Source organism: Anopheles marshallii, chromosome 3 (genome assembly GCF_943734725.1).
Source record: "Anopheles marshallii chromosome 3, idAnoMarsDA_429_01, whole genome shotgun sequence".
Classification (NCBI taxonomy): Eukaryota; Metazoa; Arthropoda; class Insecta; order Diptera; family Culicidae; genus Anopheles; species Anopheles marshallii.
The window spans coordinates 16,756,081-16,773,915 of record NC_071327.1 but is presented as its reverse complement, the minus strand read 5'-3'; the positions used below and the strand labels follow the sequence as shown (position 1 = coordinate 16,773,915).

Sequence of the window (17,835 nt, the reverse complement as noted above, 5' to 3'; positions counted from 1 at the left end):
CGCATAGGAGCAAATTATAAGTGAAATACTGTATACAAATCTGCTGTTGAGTATTGATTATTCAACAGAGTAGATCGTATGGGTGTTTTGTTATGGAAGACTATTTATTTTAAGCGATCGCTCAACGGTCAATCGCTTTGTGGCCAAAAGACCTAGTTCGACGTATGACATCTTTAAACGGTCATCAATTATCTTGAATATCACAGTTTGTTTATTTTGTTACTATCGCCTTTCAATCTTCATCGGAAGTCCTCCTTTCGGTGCCAGTGTGACAGCAACCGGTTCAAAGCTAAGCTTTCGTGGTATGATGGCAGAAAAGTTGAATCTGGACAGCAGCAGTACGAGCGCTATCTTGGACAGCAGAAGGCCTTGTCGTAAACCTGCAACGGTGACCTTGTTAAATATGAACATATCACAAAAAAAAACCTTCTACCCACCGATGCAGTTGCGTGGTCCAACACCAAACGGATAGTACGCGTCCGGATCGTAGTTCTTCGTGGCCTCATCGAACCGCTCGGGGGTAAAGAGTTCCGGATTGGGGAAGTATTTCTCATTCATACTTATCCCAAGCAAGGGAATGATCACTTGAGTTCCTTTGCGAATAACGATATCACTATCGGGGACAGGATAGTCGATCGTGCACTCTCGGTTGAGTACAGCAAGTGCAGGATATATTCGTAGCGTTTCTTTAATGCACATATCGAGGTACTTCAGCTGGTTAATGTTGTCGTACGTGATTTCACCATTGCATCGCTCCATCATACCATCTACCTCACGCCGAAGTTTTTCCATCGCTTCCGGGTTGTGCGTTAGCTCGTGTAGCGCAAAGGAAATTGTCCCAGTTGAGGTGTCTGCACCAGCGGCATAAAACAGAAACACATTTGCCGCACACTGTGCATCGGTGAGCGATTCCTCCCCATTGTTTCCCGCTTTGCGACGGAGATCGGTTAGCATCTGGATGAAATCGCGCCTCGTAACCTGACCCGTTTCCCGCTGATGCAGATGCGAACTGATCACTTCCGTCGTGAACTTCTTCATCGAAGGCGCTAGTGAGCTGATGCCGGTAAACTTGAGCAATCCCGGACACAGAAACACTCCGGTCGATCGGATGTTGTTGAGGAAGCTTTCTGGATTGTTGAAATCCCGAAGCGCTACACGGAACGGATCGTCGGGATCGTGCAGACAGTTGGATTCAAAACCGAAAAACACGGACGCGACCACATCAAGCACGTAACGCGACACAATGTCGCGCATATTCACAATCTGATTGTCGATGGCCAGATCCTCGAGATATCGCTGCAACTTTTGGCCCACATCCAGAAACGTGGGAAGCATGTTTCGCAGCTGCCCGGACGTGAAGGTTGGCGTGAGTTTTCCTCTCAAGTTTTTCCACCTTTGCCCTGGCAGGGCGAACAGATTGGCCGACATGGGGTCGCTGTGTTCGTTGCAGTAGACACCGCGATCGTGGAAATGTTGAAAATCGTTGACCATGATACGTTTGGCCAGGTGTGCGTCTCGGATGAGAAGAGCCGGCCGGAAGAACAGATACACTCCAACGAGTCGGTCCGTCGAACGAGCGTACAGGTTGTTAACAGCAATGTTGAACGATTCCTTCTTTTCTGCCAGAATTCGTAGATTGCCGTAAGGAATTTCCGGCCTTAGGTTCGGAATGCCATGTCGATCCCAGTAAGAGTAGACGTACTTGAGTGCAAGAAGCACAATCACTGCAAGCAATCCGACAGTGTAAAGGATCATATTGAAAGTAAAATTGATTGTGGAATTATCAAGGAACTGCTAGCAGTTCTCAAACGGAACAAACTGAAGAAAACTATCTGCCTTTCCTTTTATACCGCAAACCGTGCTAGCGGAAAGTTATACAAATCGGTGGCGTGTAAATATTTAAAAACTCACCAGCATCGTCGCTACCTATCCCGGTATGGACCGGTTTACATGCAATGTGTAGCCAACCGCGAACTCTTTCACTGTCAAGAGGGCAGAACAGTATCGTCGGTAAGGGTTTCGTGACGACAGACCCTATCCTTCTGTGTTATTATCAGGACCGGGCGTTCAACGAGCGCAATCGCATGATCACATGCGAGACGAACGTGGTCGTGAAATTTCGATTGTCATTGTTATTATATTTGATTTGTGTCTAGATGGTAGCTATTTACATTTACAAGCCGTTACGGTTAGCCCTTCTGCTAGACGTAATACCTGCGGCTCTCGGCCGTTAGAAACTCTTTGTATGTGTGTATGAATGTAGCTTTTGCTTAGAATCAAAGAGGGTGTGCAAGTACACATGCTAAAATGCAAAACATACGTCAAAGGTGTTAAATGGGACAACATTTACCAAAGCATTCTGCCGTACTAAAACACACAGATGTAATTATATAAGACTTATGACTTGAAGGGCTTGACAATAATTAAATTAAATTAATACAACTTTACAGTATAGCACGCGCTGTTGTTGTGATTTTCTTCTGTTCGTGAGGGACATTTAGAAAACAATGTTGTGACCTTGTAATCGTCTCAAAATTAGCTCCTTGGAAATGGTGTTGCTAGATCAGGCCAGGTTTTGTTTATTAATCGAAACACTAACATTGAACAAGGGTGATGAAAAGACAAGAGGTAATACCGTGGTCCAGTTTGAACCACATTCACTTGAGACATAATGCCTTGTTTATTTGTTTAGGTTTATGTCAATATTCAGACACTTTTGTGGCTTGTAATTCCTCGGGTATTGGGAAGTAGAGCAAACCGAAATAAAATTTTCAAAGGCATCGAACCCGAAGCTTCGACAGGCTGTTTGACAGAAGATGTTGAACTAGTTTATAACACTTTATAATTACAAAGTTTACGAGGTCTCTGCACTCTTAAAGTGAAGGCTAATTGCTGCGGTAATTATTGATAATTACAACAAAAACAGTAACAACTGTTTTGCGGTATTCAAGCGTCAGTGAAATATAACCATTTCATTGCCATTCGCCGTCTTATCCATTAAAATTTAGACCTATCACACACTGTTTTACAAATCACTGCTCACTAGATTGTTATTCGAGCTCGAGCTTACCTCAAGCATGCGGTAGTAAAGACGAGGTTTCTCACTAACAAACTTCAAATTTTGAACTGTTTGCGTGTGGGATGACTTTCAGTGGAATTGTGACGCCATTGGAAAGCCGTTAATCGCCTTAGTCGTGTTCAAAGTTGTGATATTATACTGCTATGGGGAATTATCTGGTACCAACGAAAGGATTTGGTAGTGCGAGTCAAAGAAACGACAACAAAAGCGGAGTTCTCAGGAACAGAACTTATTAGATCAAATATGAAAATTAACCTCCACTTGACGGTGGTGGAAACTGGGTTCATATCGATTTCAAAGAATTACACTACCCTTCCGAGAAGTTTAAGCTGCTGACAAAAGACATTGCAAATTTGGAACTGAAAACAAATGGCAAATCAACCATATGAACGTATATTTATCACCTTAAAGCACACACCCAGTGTCGCAGCGATGAGGCGACTCATCAACTGCTGCAATTTAGTGTCGATTTCCCACAGATGCCGCCAGGGTCGTTTATCATTGGCAACAGGCATTTAGGTGTGAGCCGTTATTCTGCACTCGAAACTCCTAAAATATTGTAGGTGATAAAGCTCCGCTGACGTCACTGAGGGTGCTAACAGACGAGGCGCTTAAGGGTTGATGATTGGGAGTACGATAAGGCAAGCTCACTGGCCTGTGGCTGATTGAACGGGGGAGAGTGACGTTTGAAAGTGTCCAAACGGCCCCCTACAGGCAACAATTTAAACAAAGCAGTTATATGGAGGGTCAGTGGGGCTAAACAAACATCTTCTCTCATTCACCGCCGCCAGTTACAGTGGTGGGAATAGTTTTAAGGTTTTAAAATTTTATTCAAAATTAATACAGGACGGACAACATATCTGATTGAAGGGATGTTAAATCATGCTGAAATGTGATATAACAAACTGTGTACCACAAATAACACTCCATTCAACTAGCACAAGTGTCGACAACTTTGGTCACGCACTGTGATTCTTTTGAACGTTTCGTGCAAACCGTCCCTACTGGTGGCAACTTTGCCGGTGGTCACGGCGTGCGTAAACGGCCGATATGGGACACACAAACACAGCGCGTGGTTTGTGCTTATCTTTATACCGCCGATGCGCCTCTCTCGATTTGTTGCTCGCGTGTGCGTGCTGGCCGTGTTCGAACGCGAGCAGGTTATTTATATGTTCGTTGATAATTTAATTAAACTTCGTGTCAGGCTTTGTTTTTGTAGTCTGTTTCGTATGTGTCGACAGCCAAACCGATAGGAAGGCAAGTAATCGGAGCAAAAGGGGGAGATGTTTCTGTTTTGTTTGTGTCTCTCTCACTCTCACTCTCACTGTGGTGCGGTTTCACACGCTTTCACTGATTTGATTAAGATTAGCACCGTTGAAGAGCAATCCGGCAAAATTGGTTGTATCAAAACAAAAGAACAATGATGTGTGCTCGAGAATAAATGAAGAGAATACTAAAGAAAGGAAGAAAAAAAAGCAATCTCTAATTGACCCCGACGTGATTTGAACACGCAACCTTCTGATCTGGAGTCAGACGCGCTACCGTTGCGCCACGGAGTCTTGGTTGCGGGAGCGGAGCTAATATCGTATCAGCATCAGCGCTACTTATTTATCAACAATGCTTGATTGCAATGATCATAGCGCAAATACACGCACATGGCATGAGAGGGTCATAAATCCATCGGAATACTATTACTACACCGTAACTCTTAAAATCTAGAAAATAAATAACACGATTTAATTTCACAATCACAATCCTTACCATGTACCTTCTTCAACCATGAGCAAATACTGTTGGAAAAGAATAATTGCATCCGCTGGTCTGCACACCTAATTCGTGCACCATTTTGCGCGCGTCGTACCATTTCGCAATAGATTTTCTACTTCTTGACTGCAAAATGACACAGTTTTTTGGCTCTGGAAGGAGTAAGGAACGAACAAAATGTGTCACTGCTAGTGAGATACCATTAATTATAAGCTTTTTAGTACCCCTTTAGTACCAACCTGCCGGGGACTCTTTCCTTCTGGTGCTGTGTACTTTCTTTCGTTCTGTTTGTACAATTTTTAAAGCATCCCTTTCGCGTTTATCGTACTAGCACAGCCCACATTAGTCATTGTACTTGCCCGGGTTGCTGTTTGTTTGCCGTTGGACGGCAGATGTTTGTGGTGTTTGCACTGCTTTTCATGCCCGGTTCACTCATCTGAAATCTTTAAAAGCTGCTCGTTTTTTCAATACAAACAAACGAATGGCTATAATTTTTCCAGATTAACATAATGGTCAGATTTAAAGCTTTCCGGGATTTTGTTGTTGCTTAATCTAACGCATCTAGCTGTCTAGAGAAACGTCCTTTAAATGGCATAGTAAATCCCAATTTTAAAGACATCAACATGATTGCTATTGTAGGTTTTTATATTGAGTACGCGTCTCATTCCTCGTTCCTTTTCTTGGACAGTAAAACATACCATTAGTTGTAATAAAGTACAGAAAATCAGCAAAACTACTTTGCCAACCAAATCAATGACCCATAAAGCGCCGTACATCTTTACCGAGCGCTATTATCGAAGGATGGCACATGATTTCCTTTCAAATGGACAGTGATTTTGTTGAGGATCGGTTCGCAATCGTCTTGGCCGGTTTTTTGCGCCTCTTCTTAAGCTTTAGTAAACGATGACCATCAAATCACCCCACAAATGCCTCGGAAAATACGTCCGCTATCCCGGAAGGAGAAACAAAAAAAAACCAAGCTCGGAATCACGGCAATTCACTGCTTTATTGGTATGGTTTTGGAAACGTGCTGGAACGGAGCCAGGCCTGGTGGTTTAGCGTAATGTGATGTAATGCTTACATCTTAGAGCAGGGCACAGAATTTAGTGCTCATAAACTTCCCACTCACAACAACAACAGCAAAAAAAACCTCTACGGTGTCAGTTCTCGTTCGGATTTCGGGTCAGGTTGGGGCCAAAACATCCGGTAAATCATTGGGAAGGGCGATCCGAGATTGAGCGAGTGCTCAATTTAGGGAAATGATCGATCGGCGTATTGGTAGGTAGAAAATCAAACGCTAAATCAACTCACCAATTGGTAGGACGGCTGCCCAGCTTTATGTTGATCTTTCACACTTCCCGTGATTGTTTTGTTCCGAACGGCCGACTGTTAATAATACTCTCCGGTAATGTTTTGTTTCTCTTCTCTTTTTCCTCACTAAAGGATACGAACGCGCAACGAACCAGCGAGAATTTCATTTCAGAGCAGAGGAAACGCTTAACGGGATAAAAGAAAAGGTTTTGCTGCCCAATCAAACGGTCCGAACGGTGGGTGGGAACGGTACTGCGACCCCGAAAATCCTACTGGAACGCCGCATCCACCGGAAACGTAAGGGATAATCAGCAAACATGGCGGCCACCCTGAGAACCGGAGGTAAGTGTGACGAGGTGCCGAGATTTATGAAACTCCAAACGGATCCACAGCGTGCAGAAAGCCGATACCGTAGCAGGTCGAGATGATTTCCTGTTTGTAAACGGTGCTTGTGTAAACACTGTTTTGTGAAATGGAGTAAAATAGCACACAAAAGCAAACGGCCACACGAAAAAAAAAAAATAATGAAACGGACAAGAACTCATTGTGAAACCATTTCCTTTCTCTGTCCCTTACGGACAGGGATCGTTGATTTCCGATCCCGTCCAAGTGGTGGAAGTGGATGGTGGAAAAAAAAAATGATTCAAATATTGAAACGAACGTGACGACTGAGCACTTCCGACCGGAAGGATACCTTTGTTTTTCCGTTGCTACCGCACCACACCATGTGCCACCACCGAACAGCACCGGACGTTGGAACTAAAACACATTGATCGATGATGATGATGATCATGCTGAAAAGGCCCTCTTCCCGAAGTGGTCACTTTTTATGGTGTAGTTTCCGGGGATTACGTTATTTTTTTTTTCGGTAGTTGTTGTTTTTGCTCGCAATTGTTTGTGCTTACAATTACATCATTAATTCTGTGCTGACTTGCCTGGATAGTGGTGGTTTTGTGTTTGTTTTTCCTCGGTACGGATTCTTCCGTGCAAGCTTGTGCGAAGCGTTTTTCTTCCACTGCTGCGGAATGAGTAATGGGGCCGGGAAGTAAGCGTTTTTCCGCTGACCAACTCTTGGGCGTTGGGAGAATTTTGTTTGTTCCATTTTTTACGTTGTGTGAGTGGACCGTTGTTGAGGAGGAGATTTTCTTACAGCGGTTTTGATGGTCGGAAAAATTTATCACCCAGAAGGAAAGCACGCGTACCTGTGTGTTGCTCGCGTTTGAATGAGAACTTTTCCTTCGATGGTGTGGTCATAATTTATCGGATGGAAAAACCTCTGTCAATTGTGTTTTATGCTTCGGTAGCAGATGTATTTGGAAGTTTATGAGATGTAAAAGGGACACATTATTTTGTTTTTTTCATGTTATTAAAAAGTACATATATACGGAATAAAATAAAGGCATGTAAACAATTTAGTACATCATGTCATTTAGCTGGAAAAGTTTAAAGTACACATACATTTAACATATTTTCGTACCAATACTAGTTAATATCAATACCCATGTGTGTAGCGTGAGTGCAATTTTCGCAAATTAAAGATGCAATGCCTGCAATTAAAGAAAGGAGTTGTGCTGAGTTCGTAAAGCATCATGTTTGAAATATTTTCTGGACCTGCTGAAACATTTTTGAATGATTTTTTTTTACTTGAAATTTATAAATTAAAAGAACTATAGGAAACCTTGAAGCTGAGAAACATTGCATTTAATTATGAAAACTATTATGCTTTTTGTATAAGAAATAATTAAATTTTATTAATTTTATCATTTTTTTATTTTATCATTATTTCGTTAAGATTAATTAATTGTTAATTAATTATTAATTTAATATATGCTTATTTACACATTTACTATCAATTTAATTATGTATCAATCTATTTATTCACCGATTTAGTAACATTTCAATTTCACATGTGGAAATAGAGTTTTTTCCGATGTTCATTCTTTCAAGGCTTGTTTCCATTAAATCGCATTCAACGATTTTGTTACCATGGAAAGCTTCTTACCCCAAAAGCTCACTGCAGCGTACTTTTACTCGCGTGGACATAACCGTAGAGGGAAAATGGTATAATGAGTATAAGAAGAAAAAGCAACCAGTGCTCACACTCGTAGATACACAAACCCCAAGCCTAACTCGGTTGCTAACGACAACCTGATGAATGTGGCACCATCTCGTGTCAAATCACATTAAAGTAGAACACTCTCGGCTTCGTTTGGCATCCTTCGGCCACAAGCAATGTGAAAATGAAACATGAAAAAAGGAACACCCCGCACCATAGCTAATGGCTAGAGCCGACAGAACGACAGAAGCATAATTTCACGCGCTTGCCAATTTCCATTCGGAGGGGTTTCGCTTTCCGGCGCAACGAAAGGATGTCACATCTAACTGAGCGCAAACAGGGCGTATCATGAGCCGTGCTGCCGTGGCAAAGCCGACAGCCTCAGTGGTAGCAACGGTTGGTAGCGTTTGGGCGCCATTGGACCCTGGTGTTGGGTCAGGTTCGTACCTTGATCTAATCCAGCGCCGTGTACCGGCATCGTTCTAACCGTGCGGACGATGTTCAACGACGAAACGCACTTGATGTGCGATGGGTGTTGAAAATTAGAAGCAAAAGCACGGTTGTTTGTTGTTGCTTTAGTTGTGTCTTTTTTCCCAGCCTCCCTCATATCCTGGCGCAACTTATCTGCCACCGATTCCAGGGTTGGTACTGGTAATTAGGCTAATTAATGTTTCACGTACGCAGAAAAATTTAATTTCACCTTAAGCGCTACCAACGGCAGCCAACGGTCCGTCCCAAAAGTGAGGAGTTTGGGAGGTAATTTGTCCCTCTGCGGGGTGGAATTTTTTTACCTAATTTGCTTTTTTTGTCATTTTTTTTCGTTTTTGGTGTTGTGTGAACATGTTTGGTCAGCTAAAAGCATCCGGCGATCACACCGCCATGAGCAACAATGAGGCACAAGTGCATCAGGAGGATTAATGTCAGTTCCGGTAGTGTTGAAGCCCGGACCCCGCCCTGAACATCTCGAACGCCGGATTATATACGTGATGCTTTGATGCTCTGCTGCTTGACCTTTGTAGGGGGTGTTCGTTTTTGGCACTTGAACCATCGCACAGGCAAAGCGAAATAATTACCCTAATGAAGAGACGAACACTTGACGCTCGGGTGTAAGCCTCTAAAACAGCGCTGTAGTGTAGCTTGATAGCTTCAAAACCGTTTACAGCGCCACGTTCACACCTGGCGGGGTGTTGTGACCCTAATAAAGGTCCTTCCTTATGAGCTGAAATGTTTATATGATTTTTAAAACTTCATACGTGGTGAAGCCGTTTACTTGTGCTCGAGATACAACTAAAACGTGCTGTCATTACAATTAAATTATGTGCAATTGTTTAATAGTTTGTTTGTCACACTGTGGACACTTTCGAGCGCTTTAAGAGCCGAATGTTTCACAGTGGCAATGAAAGTCACGAAAATGAACGTATAATTTATTTATTTTTTATTTCCTTCACTTTATTTCATTGTATTATTGAGAATTACGGCACTTCGTCGCATTGCCAGCCGCATATTGGTGGAAGCAGCATTCACAAACCATTTCCTCCTTGCCAATTGCTCTATCCCGGGCAAGCTCGGTTGGAATGAGCATTTAATTAAACATATATTTTAAAATCAAACCATGGTGTTAACATTTATCAAACCTTCATTTAACTCCCTGCTCAAATTAAATAGAATCGATCGATCGATAGAATTCGTGCGCATCGCATCAAAAGCAAACAGTAGTTTAATTTGCTAACCACGTAATCGCGCCTCCCTGGGCGCAGTGTCCCCGGTCCCAAATCACACCGGTGCAGTCGGTGGAATGCAGTCTGTGGAAAATTAATTGCTTACACAAACGAAACTGGGCACCCGAGCTTGATGGTGCAGATAATTAGCGACCGAACATGTTTTTGCTGTCCACGTGCAGCATATGCACACGGGCGGTCTGGTGATAACAATTTAACGCACTGCTTCAGCACCCAATCCCCAGTAGCGGATGGTGCCCTTTTGTGTATCAACAATGGGGCAAATCATACATTATGTTAGAAATCTGAAACTTTAAGACGACGCTTCCCAATTTATGCTGGTTTCAGTGTTCATCAATCTGAAGGTCAAAGCATTTTAACAAACAGTATCATGTTTGCGAAATTGCAATTTGGTGAAAATTACTTAAAAATTAGAAACTTAGACTTGAATTTAATTCATTCATAACAAAATTGAAATTCAATTAAAACGATTATTAAAATGATCCTGAATCATAACATTTTAATAAATCCATCTAAACGTTTAAAGCATGTTTCAATAAATTTTATCAATATACTGTTCCTTTTCACTGTTTGAAGGGCTGTTTTCCTTAAGATTATCTGATTCATGTTTTTATGCGATTTTTTTAAAGGGAAAAGAGGTGGTAATTCAACATTCTAGAAAACCTAACGAGTTGCTCCACGAAGCGTTTGTAACTAAATCTCAATAATTCGTAAAGGATAAAAAAATGTTCACGTTGAGAATTAATTGGTTTGGCCAAAGTCAAACAATTTAACCCTCTTTTCCTAGACTAACTTGACTTTTCAATTTATATGAGAAACTGACAGCTCCCAAACGTCAATACACATGTAGGAAAAAGAAAACATGTTGAAAGTATGATCTACGCCAACGTGTGTTTTGCGTTAGAAATACTTCATAACATGACAACAAAACCATGCCAAAACTTTGTTTTTCTTTCATCGTTCCTGTTGATGTGAGAGTGAACGAGTTGGTAATCGATTTGCACACAATTTGACTTTATGTGTGTCAATAATTTGCCTTCGTTTGGCTGTAATTTCCACCCACTGGCAGCTTCCTGTTTACCCACGGGGGTGGCTCTTCGGTTTGGCAGTACTCCACTAACCCAGAAGAGTGGAGCATATTGGAGCGCAAGTTGGTGCTCTCGTTTGTTCCTTTCTTCGAGTGTGCCTTTATAACAAAATCGATCTCGAGTGCATTGTAGGTGACACTTAGGAGTATCGAAAGCGCATTCACGTCCGCATACCAACTTCCAAACAGAGAGTAAGTTCCCTGCTGTGTCACGTAACGAAGGAGTGGCTCACCAACCCGGTCACTTCCACCCGCAACGGTTCGCCTTTGCACCGAACGGGAGCGTTGGGTATACGACGAATGCTGCAACGTCGTTCATTGCAGCTGTCGTGCAGTGGCGTACGTGCCGCAGTAAGTGGAACGGTTGTGAAAATGCTGATTATGCATCGATGCTTTCATTTCGATATCAATCGAGCAACCGGCTTGCCGCATTTGCATTGCCTCGCCAGTTTTCCATTTGCACACAAACACAAACCTCCCCTCTCCTCCCTCCCACGATGACGCAAAGATGGAAGACAAGCTTTCTGGAAGGTTGCCCCACGTAGGACCCCGAAAGCGCAACGACAATTTATTGTCCTGGGGTTTTGGTTACGATTGTGAGCGTTTTGCTTGCGTTGTTCGCCTTCTCTGTGTGCTTCGTTATTGCAATAATGCATCGGTATTTTACAATGCAGTGGAAACGTTTTTTTTTTACTGTTCAATGGAATTCATTCCAACCACCCGTTGGTGGCCAATGCTGTATCTCGTAAGAGGGGAAATATCCGGTTTGCATATCGGTATGTGCACCCTGGCTGGTGCGTTGCATTGTGATGGGAGTACCCTTTCATTCATACTCCGCATAGCCCGATCAGTCGATCGGACGTTTCGATGAAACGGAGCGAGCTGCTGGCAGGTTTTGACGGTTGCGGTTGAACAATGGCAATGGGATGGATGGGTAAAGCCTTTAATGGGCTTTTGCAGGTGTGAAACGCTTTCTGTTCGCATTGTTCTAGATGAGTGCGCTTTGCAGCGAGTCTGCTCAACAAGTGCTTAGCGGATGGCAAAATGGTGCCCAGGTTAATAGCCTCTGAGTGAGATACCTTTTTTCTGGTGAGTAGGGCTGTTTGCGTTGCGATGGTGCTAGTGATTTCGATTAGCTAAACTGGAGTTGGAATATACTTAAAAACGAGTTTGAGTTTTCTTTAACCAGTCTGTTTGCTTGGGACAATTCCTGTTTTGTATATTTTTGTTTTGTATATTTTGTATTTTTTTTTTTCTATTGCTTAATTTATTTAGTTAAATTATATAATTTTATTTTACTTATAAGAGTGTTGTAACATTTTTTTTTGTAATTGAGAGATTAACTACATTGTTTAACTTCTCCTTTTTATTTGTTTCATTTGTTTCAAATAAAGAAGTCTTATTTGTTATTGACAATACAGTCAAACATTTTTGAAGTAGAATTGAAATAAATTAAATTTCTATTTTGTTTTTCAAAAATTGAATTACATATTGAATTACAAAAAAAAAACATCTTTCTTTCATGCTTTGCTTTGGTCGTATCAAAATTATATTTCGTTTGTTTTAAATAATTAATTTTACTAGAACTTATACATAACTATAAAGACATCTAATTAATGAAATGGAGGCGCCTGGTCTTCAACGAACTGGACAATATAGGTTAATCGTTTATGTCATACATATCTTCATGCTATTTTACTTATTTTCCTTCTTCTAGAAAATAGTTTATTTTATCAAAAATTCCGAAACTTTTTTAACGATTTTATGAACCATTTCCAATGCAGCCTTTCTTCGCTTACCTTCAAAAAGCCTCATCCATGCAGAACAGAAATCATCAGCTCACGATGCTAGGAACGGATGCTGTTTGGCAACATTGCGTCTGTCTGTGTTGGTATCCGTTGAGTCTTTCCTGCTTTTCCGCTTCGTACCACGCGTGAAACAGTGTACGTGCCAGCCTAGTCGCTGCCCTTCCACCGGAGATGCTCATTCAGTGAAGAAACCCGGAACGCACGAACACACACTCACCTCCAACGGCATTCATTGCCCATTTCCTTCCTTCGCTGACCCGTTTGGAATTGGCAAAGGCAAGAAAAAAACGAACACGAACCCGAACGAAACACCCGAAATAGCTCATCTGTTTTGAGGTGAGTTTGTTCGCTTCCCATCCCGTTGTTGCGTGACGGATGCTGTGCTCAGTGGTGAGTATCGTCCTACCTACCTTGGTTGGGGTGGAGAGTAGTACCATCTCACACTCACCATTGGCGTGCTGGTGTTGGTGTTAGCCCGACACGGGAGATTGAGATTTCCGCTCGGCAAAAGCTCGTACTCACCGCCACCGCAAAAACCAGACAGGAGAAGAACAACATTGACAGAATTGACACATCTGACTCACTGGGCATGGACTGTTATTGTTTTGGGTTGTCGGGCTGTTCGGTGTGTTTATGTGTGCGCATTGTGTTTGCTTGCGTGGATGCAAACCAAACAAATGTTTGTTGGCTTTGCATAGTGTACGCTCTCGTCCGCATGCTTTATCGCTCTAGTCTTTCTCGCGGATAATTCAATTCTTCTCTTTAGTAGCTATGGTGTGTGGAAAACAGGGTCTTCAGTAACGAAAAAAAAAAAATCCAATCAAAAGAAGTCTGCTTTAACCCATTTGAAGGTCCACCGTGTGTGTGAGTGTTTGTGGAGGTTGAAGTTTGTACTCAGGGATACTATGTTTGTAGTGTTGTTGAATGTAAGTCGTAGGAAAAATATGTTTGGGAAATTGTAATTGAAAAGCAAAGCTGCTCCTTTGGTAAATTTCGAAAGGAAGGATCAAAATAGTAAAACCTACCTGTGCCAGCTTGAGCAAACCGGTTATACATAGGAATGCTAACCATGGAGATGCCTCGCATTGCTAACGCAAAGAGAGAAACAACTAATAGTAACGAAAGCATTACGTGCGAGAGCAGCCTCATCGAGCTGGAGAAGCAAAGCCTCCCGGAAAAGAGCTGCACCTTCCGTTCGGGTGAGTCTCACGTGAGCTCATCCTTCTCGATGAGATGAATCACCATCCGCTGTCTCATGGCTATCTGTCTTCCCGACCTCGACGATACACAACTCACAGCATCGTTCTGCGTGAGTGCCGTCGCATCTCAGCAACCCTTGTAGCAAACTCACCGAGGTGAGCAAACTGTTCACTCAGCTCCTGGAGCTTTCCCTCAGCGCTCGGCAACTGACACATTGTGCAGTGGCAGTGGTTTTTTGCAGCACACGGAAGCGAAAAACCAGGCACACCATGTGCATGCTGGTGATACTTCTGCCCGGCAGGCATCCTTCTCGCGTGTGAACGTCTATACGTCGGTCTCGTGCATGTAGGTGGCGGTGCTGTGTGTAAAGGATGAATTTCCACTGTGTGCGTGGACGTGTGTGTGTGTGTGTTGTGTTTGTTGTCTTCAGGCGACCGATCGTCCCACACACACGGTGTGGTGTTTCGCTGCGAGCGTGGCGCTTAGTGAGTGACGTCATGGCGGTCGGAAAACACGTACCTATGGGCCATTCTTCGTGAGCGCAAATCGACGTGTCGTGCCCAAAAGTCGTGCATTCTTAGCACGGAGCTTTTGTCCTCGAGTTACCCCAACGCAACCGGTACGGTGAATAGAAAGACGGTGCGTGTCTGTGTGTGTGTATGTAAGTTGCAGTGAAGAATTTTTCCGGTCATTTTCCAACGATTTTTTTCGCCCGTTCGGTTGGCTAGCTGCCAGAAAAACGCGAGACCAACAGTACGGCGTAATCTGTTGCCATACGTGAAGTGAAAAGTCTCGACCTGCAATAGTGACCCGGGAAAAAGCGTGACAAAGCAGGCTCGCAACCATTGAATTATTGTGCAAATACTGTATATCTAGCTATGTCGCGCTTCAGATGAAATGTTCTCTATAGCGATTAAACCATTTGGGGGGAAAATGCTAGCGAAACGATGCTCCCCCCTTCAAATGACCTAATCGGTCGGCACTGTAAGAAGCTCCATTTTCACGGCTCATTTGGAAAAGCGGATGATAGAAACCGCGCTCGAAAAGGGAATGAAAAATGTTTTCCTTTCTTCGTGGGCGTACACACACGCACACACACCTTCCCCTGAGGGTCTATTGTTTTTCTTCGGTGCGCGGTCTGAAGTTGCTGCGTACCTTGCATAGTGTTAGTAGCGCTAGTTCGTGTTTGTGTCAACGGTTTTCCTCTTTTTGGAAGGATGAATTGTTCGCCTTAGCGTAGTATATATAGACGGAAAACACGGAATTGGACGCGTTGAGTGTTGGTTGCTGGGCCGGGGAAAACGCAACTGAAGGTTAAGGGAAAGTCATTATTTTATGACGACATAAAAGTCTGTCAATATTTTGTCGCTCATCTTCAAATATCGTTCGGTTTGATCATCTTCGGCGTAAGTTATGGGCCATGTTTGTGTGAAGGGATAACTTTCGTGAGCCAACGTCTCCTTCCGCTAGTTCTGAGGTCCAGCACCGAGGAAACGTGGGAAAATTGGCAAGATTAACTTTTTGAATCCTTCGTTCAACAATCCCGAACCCTTTTTTGCTGATTACTACTACTACTTCCGTGCCTTCCTGTCTACTGCTGGCAGTCTACCAACACCAATTCCCTCCAACCGCACAATCAATTTTCATCCCCGTCCGCTTTTTCCACCGTGGCATCGTCGTTTGGCTGAAACGAGTGTGACACCTTTCGGACTGGTTGACTGGTGGATGAACAGAGCCAAGGAAAACCTGGCCTTGAACGCACTCCGGAGCAGCTGAGCTGACGATGAATTATTCATAAAAGTTACCGGGAACATGGAGTGTCAAATATCTCGTTACGCCGTGAACGTCGTTGGACTGTTGGACGAACGGAGCGTGCAGACGGAAGGGTGCACGAAGCTACCATAAAGTTTATGGATGACGTTTTCCATTTTCCAGCGGAGAGGAAAAAAGGACACCCCGATTGCGTTGGTTGCGTTGTGCAGCGGAAGATAGCTAATCTAATGACGATCGGTAGTGTTAGTGTGCGAGTGTGATTCCGCTTTACGGCAAGCAATAGTGTACGGTTTCGGACGCTTTTCGAGCATGGAAAAAAGGGTGTTAAGATAGAAGTTTTTCATTAGGATTATTGAAATCGTTAAGCTCCGTGCCGACAGCTAGTTTTCATCGGCTATCAACGCCGGCCGCACACAGTATTTTCGTTGGGCGTCGTCTTGTGCGTGAAAGGAAGCGAAGTATAACAGCTGTTTCACGATGGGATAAAAGAACCACATTTGCAGCATACAAAGCAAAAGGACGAAATTCTTTGCGACACAGCAGATACCACGAACCCGCCCGGGGTGGGTGAGTGACAGCAGGTAAATTGTTTTCAACGCTTAGCCGGGTAGCATATTACATTTCCGATTTGCAATGGGTGAAATCGCTGGAGTTTTGTCGTTTTAAATATGTTTTTTTTTATTGTTATGGAGCTGGCGAAGGTAGATGCCTAACTGTGCAAGCTTAGAAATAAGAAAAAAGAATCTCTTTAAATGAATCTTCAATAAACGAATCTAAAGCACAGGGTGGAGGGGATCATTTTTAACACAAAACGATTGATTTTGAAGTTACTTATTATTTGGTCACCCTTATTTTAAGGTTGTTTCGTCGAAGAAACACTCTCTGCTCGTGCAAATAATATGCTGTAATACAATTTGCATACTTTCAGGATGAGTTTGTTCGCATAGCTATTAAAGTATGCAATCCGCATGACTTTAGCGTACAACTAAGTCATCGTTCAGCGAAGACTCTCATTGAATGCATTTAATTTTTATTAAACTAATCCTAAACGTCTATGAAATGGTGTAAATTATTCTGCTTAAATTAAAGAATGGTTTATTGAATGTAAACTATTTCCCGCTTCTCATTACCCTTCCGAAGTGCTGTTGTGTAATTGCGATTTGATTTACAAAACCTACACACTCACCCAAGGCCAGATGGTTTGCGTGGTAAGCCCACACATTGCATTGAGACGAAAAAACATAATTTATGCGCAAAACCCGTACCGTACTTTAAATTAATTTGCATCATTTTCTCCCTCGTCACCGCAATACCGAAGCAAGATTAATAATGGCCCACAGGTCGTAATTTAAATTTCAAAACTAAACCACCGTACACCGAAACACAGAAGGCGCACCAGGCAAGAAAGCCCCAGCCGGTGCGCGGGTTGGGATTTAGATGAAGCCAACAATAATTTCATCGCGCGTAATAAACGCGCGTGTGTGTCTTTCACACTTCCGGCCGCCTGTTCGGTGGTTGTGAAGGAAAACCCCTGCCCCGTCTTCTACGTGCGTGCGTGAGGGTGTGCATTTGCCAGAAATTGTTGTTGCGTGATGTTTTATGGTGCAATACATAATCGGTTACACCGTATATCATGCTGGGTTTTTGTTCAATATAAACCGGCACGGTACACCTCGTCCCAAAGTGAGCCATATCACGCCGGCGGGCTGCGGATGCCATTTTTTTGTAAAGGCCCCCGACGCTGTTGGGATGCTTTTGTCTGTGCCTGCATGCGGTACTGCGAAGACAATGGGCCAGAATTACGACCCTCTCGGGAGCTATTTTTGCGTCTGTTTATTGGGTTAGTAGCAAACCGTGGTGGCACGGTTCGTTTTCCCGCTTTCAATGCAGTGCAGATATGAACTCCCATCTTTAGCCCCCTAATGATCACATATGGATCAATGGGAGAGGGGGCAAGATAGGTGGCACAAGGGGGTAGTATTTGTACACTTTTTCTGCCAAAGACCTTTTCTTCGTGT

General features: G+C 43.1%; 1 protein-coding gene and 1 non-coding gene across 2 annotated transcripts; both read right to left on the bottom strand.

Annotated features, from left to right (window-relative positions):
• Positions 1-222: 222 nt before the first annotated feature.
• Positions 223-1,755, bottom strand: LOC128711123 (cytochrome P450 6d3-like). The gene is made up of 2 exons (XM_053805988.1): positions 438-1,755; positions 223-380 (listed from the first exon to the last, which is right to left on the bottom strand). The coding sequence occupies exons 1-2, from the start codon at positions 1,753-1,755 to the stop codon at positions 223-225; spliced, it is 1,476 nt and encodes a 491-aa protein (XP_053661963.1).
• Positions 1,756-4,566: 2,811 nt separating this feature from the next.
• Trnaw-cca (transfer RNA tryptophan (anticodon CCA)) lies at positions 4,567-4,638 on the bottom strand. Its single transcript has one exon. It is a non-coding gene; the product is annotated as a tRNA-Trp (tRNA).
• Between the last annotated feature and the right edge of the window lie 13,197 nt (positions 4,639-17,835).

Coding starts and splice junctions, on each gene's coding strand:
- LOC128711123 (XM_053805988.1), bottom strand. CDS start 1,755: ATGATCCTTTACACTGTCGGATTGCTTGCAGTGATTGTGCTTCTTGCA. Junction 381..437: donor TGGACCACGCAACTGCATCG/GTGGGTAGAAGG, acceptor TCACCGTTGCAG/GTTTACGACAAGGCCTTCTG.